Consider the following 6,145-nt stretch of genomic DNA (forward strand, 5'->3'; position numbering starts at 1 on the left):
TCGGGGCAGTGCGGGCGCGGAGGGGTGGCCCCACGGGAGCCGGCGGGGGTTTCAGGAGGACAGCGGGGGCTCTGGGAGCGGGGCAGGGAGGCGGGAAGACGCTGCCCACGGGGGACAGCGCTGGAGGGTGCAGCCCACGGCAGCGGGGAGGAGGGGGCAGATGGCTGGAGCCGGGGTTGCGTGGCTGTCAGTCACGCCTTCCCCACGCTGGTCCGTACCGCGCCGAGCCGTGTTCCCCACCAGCAAACCCCCCCAAAGCTGCCGCAAAAGCTGTGGCTTTGGGGGAGCCGCAGGGTCCCGCCGGGTCTCTCTGGGCCGGCAGACCTGCACAGGCGGTTCCCTCCTGCCCTGTGAGGCGGATTTTGTCGCAGGAGCGCGGCGCTGGGGTGAATGGATGATGAGTCAGTCAAAAGGAGCTGTCAGTCTCTTTGAAGATTGCGTTTAAAGGGACTTGCCAAGTCAAGACGGGAGAGTGACAAGATAGAGACCCTGGTGCTTTACATGCGAAGGCCGGCTCTTCCGCTTCATCTGCACCATACTAAAGGATGTGTTGAAGCATTGAATCACAAAAAAGTGGCACGCCAAAGAAAAGGTGCCACATAACAATGATTGTAGTGTTTTAATTGTGGGGGATCGCATCACCAAAGCCAATTGAGACGAACGAGGCTATACACAGAAGGAAACGGTACAACACTTCCATAACTTATAATTAAACTGAAGTCCGACTAACATTTGACTTTCTAATGAGTGTAATGAGATTACATGCCTGATGGAAGCATTTGTGAAAAAGCGACTTTCTGTGTTTAATGAGGTCCTAATACAGGACAAGATCGAATTATAGGTCGGCTCTTTTTCTCTCAAAGAGCCCCGTTTAAGTTCAATGACACCGGTGCTGCCCGCCTGTCGCGGGACGGTCAGGCCGCCGCAGCTCGGAATGGCTCGAAAAGTGAGCAAATAAATAAGCAATGACCCCCCATCCAGCCCCCGCCCTGGCGTGTTTGTGTATGTAAGTAGCTCCTCTAATTGCTATTGGAATAGATCCATGCCGTCCGCGCTAGGGAACTAAATGTGTTTAACTAGGTTAATGCAATTAGCATGCATGCAACATATTGCTCCCACTTTGCGGCAGTTTTGAGGGAAAAAAAAAAAAAAAAAAAAAAAAAAAAAGGAAGGAGAGGGAGAGATGTACGGTATATTATGAGTTATAATTATACCCTGGCTCACCCGGGCCGTTCCCATCCGCCTGGGCACCGCGCGGGGACAGCTCTGCCCCGGCCGCAGGCCGGCCTGGGCATCTGGGACTCTGCCGGGGGCTGAGCCGTCGGGGCTGAGCCGCGGGTGCCACGGGAAAATCAGCACCTGCGGCGTCGGGCCGAGCCCCCCGCCCCAGCCCGGGGCCGCCCCCCCGCTCCCGCCGGGAGCACTCGCAGCCCCCGGCCCGACCGGCCCCTGCCGCCCCCACCCCTCGCCCCCGGGCAGGTGCAGCCCAGCCGTCCCTTCCGCAGCCGGGCACGCTGAGCTGGGGTTACCAGAGCCATTCTACCACCAGTTGCACGATGGTTTTGCCATCCCCGTATCCCTCCCGCCGCCAGCGGCATCTCCAGGGCGAGGAGCGGGGGGCTGTTTCCCAGGCGCGGCCGGAGGGAGAACCGCGGAAGGCTGGGGGCAGCAGGCAGAGCCGCAAGCCTGCCCGGCCCCCACCCTCGTCCTTCCCTCCCCAGCAACTTTCAGGAACAGCTTTGTGCGGGTCCGGATAGCGCCCATTCGCATGGTCGGGGGTACAGGGCAGGGGACACACAACCCCGCAAGGTTTGTGTTTGGCGGCTCGGATCTCCCAGCTGGAAACCACAGGCAGTGCTGAGACACTGAGAGGAGGGGACCTTCTAGAGATAGACAAAGACATCACTTGGAAGCACTTCAGGAGAGGACGTCAAAAGGGGTGGAGAGAGGGCGAAAGTGTGTTCCCGCCCGTCCCTGTCCCCCCCGGCGCTATAAGAGTGGCACCGAGCCAGAGATGGGGCAGAGTAGGGCCAGCATCTGGGCCGAGGGTGCCACCGGGTGTCGGGGCTCACCCCGCCTGGAGACCGGTGCCGGCTTTCACTGCAAGGATTCCTCGGGATGTGGCGGGGCTCTCGGAAGCCGCTTCCTACAAATACACTGCTCCGCAATGTACAATTCGGGTTTATTATTAACAAACACAAGGAGAGTCCACGTGCGGCAATAAATTATTTTCACAGGTTCTGGCATATTTCCATTATTAAAAAAAAAAAAAAAAGTGCTGGTGGAATTAAACCTATTGCATATTTTTTAAAAAATCAAGATAAATTATATAAATTATATATTCAAAACAAATGATTCTACCTCATTATCACTACTCCATAATAAATAGATAAATAAAGTTGATTGCCCTTAGAGTCTGAATCTTAAATTACATTTACAATATAGGTCTCTACATACAGCATGTACAGAGCGGGCGGGGACGGGGACCACCCGCACGGCGCCTCACGCCACGTAGTCGAAGGGGGGCTCGTTCTCTATGTCGTTGACGGAGGGTTTGTTGTTCACCTTCCGCGGGTCCTCGGGGGTCCACACTTTGGCTGTCCGGATGATGTTTTGTTCCTTGAGCTGCTTTTCATCAGTCCACGACAGCGAGTGACCGGCCAGAGGGGGGAGTCCGTAGTCGGGGTCGCTCGGGGAGGGAGATCCTGGAGGGCAGGAGGGAAAAGGAAGGCAGGGGGTTATTGCTGGGGCCGGCATTCCTGCGGAGCGCGGTGCCGGACCGCGCCGGGACGCCACTTACTTGTGCCACGATGGCAGATGATGATTTTCTTAGGCTGGCTGGGGCTCTCGCTGCTGGCGCTGCGCAGCGGCAGGTCGGACTGCACCAGTTCGCTGAGGAAGTTGATGTAGCCGATGGCCAGGCGCAGCGTGTCCACCTTGGAGAGGCGCTTCTCGTAGGGCAGAGTGGGGATGTGCGAGCGCAGCCCTTCGAAGGCGTCGTTGATGGACTGCATCCGCCGCCGCTCCCGCACGTTGGCGGCCTGACGGAGCTGCTGCAGCTCCGCCTCGGAGCGCACCCGCCGCCGCCGCTTGGCCGAGCCCAGCGCCTGGAGCCGAGCCCCGGGGGACAGCAGCGCCGCGCCCGCCGCCCCGCAGCACTCGTAGGCGAAGCCGGGCGAGGCGGGAGACGGCGGGAAGGCGGTGGCCGGCGCCGGGCAGCGGTAGCCGCCCTCGGGGTCGCCGCCGTCGCGGTAGTACTCCTGCAGCTGCCGGCTGAGGAAATCCACGTCCGGCTCCAGCAGCACGTCCGCGCCCAGCACGTCCCGTGTAGGCGGCTCGGAGAAAAAGTCCTCCTCGTCAAAGTAGGGGGGCGAGGAGAAGGAGTCCAGCCCCCCGGGGAAGTGCTCCAGCAGCACAGTCTCCATACTGCTCCTGCCCCCGGAGCGGACGGGACTGGGCAGGGGTGCAGCCCCGCCGGGACGCGCCCGCAGCCGCTGTCGCCGGCCCGCCGGCCGAGCCGCCCCGGCGGTGGCGGTGGCGGTGGCGGTGGCGGTGGCGGTGGCGGTGGCGGTGGCGGTGGCGGTGGCGGTGGCGGGGCGGCCGCCCCTGCCCTGCCCTGCCCGCCGCGCGGTGCGGGAGGCGAGGCCGGGCCGCCGCCGCCGCCGCCGCTCTCCGGGGAGCGCCCGGAGCCGCTGGCGCCGCGGGCCGGCACGCGAGGGGTCTTATAACGACATCCCCGGGCGCGTGCCGCCGGCCGCCGCCGCCAGCCAATCAGCGCGCGCCGGGGGGGCCGGGCCGCCCGCCGGGGACAGCGCGCGCGGCCGGGGGCGGCGCCGCCGCACGGGCGGGGGGAGCGCGGGACCCGACGGAGCCCCGACAGAGCCCCCGACAGAGCCCCCGACAGAGCCACCGACAGAGCCACCGACAGAGCCACCGACAGAGCCCCCGACAGAGCCACCGACAGAGCCCCCGACAGAGACCCCGCCCGGCACCGCTCACACCAACGGGGGGAGCGGCGGGACCCGACGGAGCCCCGACAGAGCCCCCGACAGAGCCCCCGACAGAGCCCCCGACAGAGCCACCGACAGAGCCACCGACAGAGCCCCCGACAGAGCCACCGACAGAGCCCCCGACAGAGACCCCGCCCGACACCGCTCACACCAACGGGGGGAGCGCGGGACCCGACGGAGCCCCGACAGAGCCCCCGACAGAGCCCCCGACAGAGACCCCGACAGAGACCCCGACAGAGACCTCGACAGAGCCCCCGACAGAGCCCCCGACAGAGCCCCCGACAGAGCCCCCGACAGAGCCACCGACAGAGCCCCCGACAGAGACCCCGCCCGGCACCGCTCACACCAACGGGGGGAGCGGCGGAACCCGACGGAGCCCCGACAGAGCCCCCGACAGAGCCCCCGACAGAGACCCCGCCCGGCACCGCTCACACCAACAGGGGGAGCGGCGGAACCCGACGGAGCCCCGACAGAGCCCCCGACAGAGACCCCGACAGAGCCCCCGACAGAGCCCCCGACAGAGCCCCCGACAGAGACCCCGCCCGGCACCGCTCACACCAACGGGGGGAGCGGCGGGACCCGACGGAGCCCCGACAGAGCCCCCGACAGAGACCCCGACAGAGCCCCCGCCCGGCACCGGCGGGCCACGCACGTCGGGCAAGAGGCCCCGGACCGCCCCGGCACCTCCCCTGGCAAGCCGCTACCGAAGCACGCCTCTCGGCACTCACACGGCCTCCTTTTCCTGACCCCTGCGCATCTTACCCCCGGGACCGCTAGTCCCCGCCGCCAGCGGAGCCGCTGTCAGAGCGGGCACAGAGGGAATCGATGGCGCGGGCTTTTTCGTGGCGTTCGGACTGAAGGCAGTTCTACCGCAACATCAAAATGCATCACGTCAGCTCTTGCACCCGGCCATGCATCGATTTTGACCTCATCGGGCTCCGTTACGTTCTCCCTTTCCCACTCCCACTGCCCATTTTCGGACGAGCTCGCTCGGTGGAAGCTCTGTTAATAATTCTCTAACAGACTCTCACTGATTAAAGCCTTAAAAATTCTCACTGCGGTGAAATGGATTACCCGCCAGATTAGAAGAGGATTATCTCTGTCATTAGTGCTGCAATAGTTTGTCCGGCAGAGTCTGTCGAGGTTTATCGAAAGTCACTTTCCAGCGTGCCACCAGCGCGGGCAGAGATCAAACTCCTCGTGGAAACGTACCCGGGTCTATCAGCAGAGCAAGACAGGGCCAGCTCCGGGAAGGTAATAAATGACTCGACTTCAAAGCCGCTGACATCGCCGTGATAACGGCAGGGAAACGCGTGAGTCACGGGAGGGAACAAAGAGCTTTGCAAGAACCACTTATTGGAAAGTTCCGCCTGCAGACGAACCACGGGGAAAAAAAACGAGAGGGAAAACGGAGACCCCTGCGCGAAGTCAGGGACGCTCCCACGCGTGGCCGTGGGACTGCTCCCACCGTCCTGGAAAGGGGAAACCAAGTATCCCGTCAGAGGGGCGATGCACTGGCGGCGCGGTTCCCGGTTCACGTCCCCCCGCGGGGCAGGTGAGGGGACCTCGAGGAGAATGGGATAAGCGTGTCCGGACTCCTGTTCCCGTTCACACTCGCCATCCCTCAATCTCCCACCACGCACCTCTGTCAAGAGCCAGGCTGGATGCCCATCCCCGCAGCGCTGCGGGCTGCCCCCGACACCGCCTCTGGCCCAGGCTGAGCCAGCCCCGCTCCTGCGGAGCCTTCGCTCCTCAGGCAGCTGCTCCAGCTTCCTCTGCTTTGGCCCCTCACAACTGTTTTCTGCTCCGGCTGTTCCAAATCCTCCCTCAAGTCTTTGATGCGGTCTCAAGAGAATCGAGTGCAGGCAATAATCCCTTCCCTTGGTCCCCTGGGCTGTGACCGTGTCCATACCGCTCAGAGCTGCTGCTGGCATTCCGTGCGGCCGGGGCACACGGCTGGCTGCTGCCCAGCTCGCTGCCCACCGGTACCTGGTGGGACCGCTCCGAGTGACGCTGAGCACGGTGCCCAAGTCGCCCCTGGCGTTCCCAGCCGTACAGGCATCGCTCGCCCTTGCTTGGCTCCTGTCCTGTTGAGCCGAAAGACCCACTCGTGAGAGCAAACACAGCTTCGGCAC

The 6,145-nt window shown here is 63.6% G+C and overlaps 1 protein-coding gene across 1 annotated transcript; it reads right to left on the minus strand.

Moving 5' to 3' along the window:
- Positions 1-2,164: 2,164 nt before the first annotated feature.
- PTF1A (pancreas associated transcription factor 1a) lies at positions 2,165-3,535 on the minus strand. The gene is made up of 2 exons (XM_079302216.1): positions 2,801-3,535; positions 2,165-2,705 (listed from the first exon to the last, which is right to left on the minus strand). Exons 1-2 carry the CDS (start codon positions 3,423-3,425, stop codon positions 2,503-2,505), a joined length of 828 nt encoding a protein of 275 aa, XP_079158342.1. The 5' UTR covers positions 3,426-3,535; the 3' UTR covers positions 2,165-2,502.
- Positions 3,536-6,145: the final 2,610 nt, after the last annotated feature.

The sequence above is a fragment of the Erithacus rubecula genome, assembly GCF_903797595.1.
Source record: "Erithacus rubecula genome assembly, chromosome: 3".
In the NCBI taxonomy this organism is placed as follows: domain Eukaryota; kingdom Metazoa; phylum Chordata; class Aves; order Passeriformes; family Muscicapidae; genus Erithacus; species Erithacus rubecula.